General features: G+C 66.1%; 1 protein-coding gene across 1 annotated transcript in view; it reads left to right on the top strand.

Moving 5' to 3' along the window:
- PTRF (polymerase I and transcript release factor) overlaps positions 1-534 on the top strand; it is an 11106-nt gene that overhangs the window by 367 nt on the left and 10205 nt on the right. Inside the window, exon 1 of the mRNA XM_006773869.2 lies at positions 1-527. This exon is cut by the window's left edge and continues 367 nt beyond it. Within this exon, the coding sequence (XP_006773932.1) occupies positions 57-527 (471 nt within the window). The 5' untranslated portion in view covers positions 1-56. The remainder of the gene's footprint in view (positions 528-534) is intronic.

Genomic DNA, 534 nt, shown 5'->3' with positions numbered 1-534 from the left:
GTCTCCTCCTCCAGCTTCAGCTCCACCCGGCCGGCCCCGCACGGCTCCGGGTAGCCATGGAGGACACCCAGCTCCACATCATCGAACAGCCGCTTTCCGGGTACCCTGACGCCGAGGACCCGGCGTCCTCCCTCATGCAGGCGCCGGCGGCGGAGGAGCCGTCGGGGGCCGGCTCCGAGGAGCTGATCAAGTCGGACCAGGTGAACGGCGTGCTGGTCCTGAGCCTTCTAGACAAAATCATCGGCGCCGTCGACCAGATCCAGCTGACCCAAGCCCAGCTGGAGGAGCGGCAGGCGGAGATGGAGGGCGCCGTGCAGAGCATCCAGGGCGAGCTGAGCAAGCTGGGCAAGGCGCACGCCACCACCAGCAACACGGTGAGCAAGCTGCTGGAGAAGGTGCGCAAGGTCAGCGTCAACGTGAAGACCGTGCGCGGCAGCCTGGAGCGCCAGGCCGGCCAGATCAAGAAGCTGGAGGTCAACGAGGCCGAGCTGCTGCGACGCCGCAACTTTAAAGTTATGATCTACCAGGTGAGCT

Source organism: Myotis davidii, unplaced genomic scaffold (genome assembly GCF_000327345.1).
Source record: "Myotis davidii unplaced genomic scaffold, ASM32734v1 scaffold1527, whole genome shotgun sequence".
Lineage (NCBI taxonomy): Eukaryota > Metazoa > Chordata > Mammalia > Chiroptera > Vespertilionidae > Myotis > Myotis davidii.
This window is presented reverse-complemented; position numbering and strand designations above follow the sequence as displayed.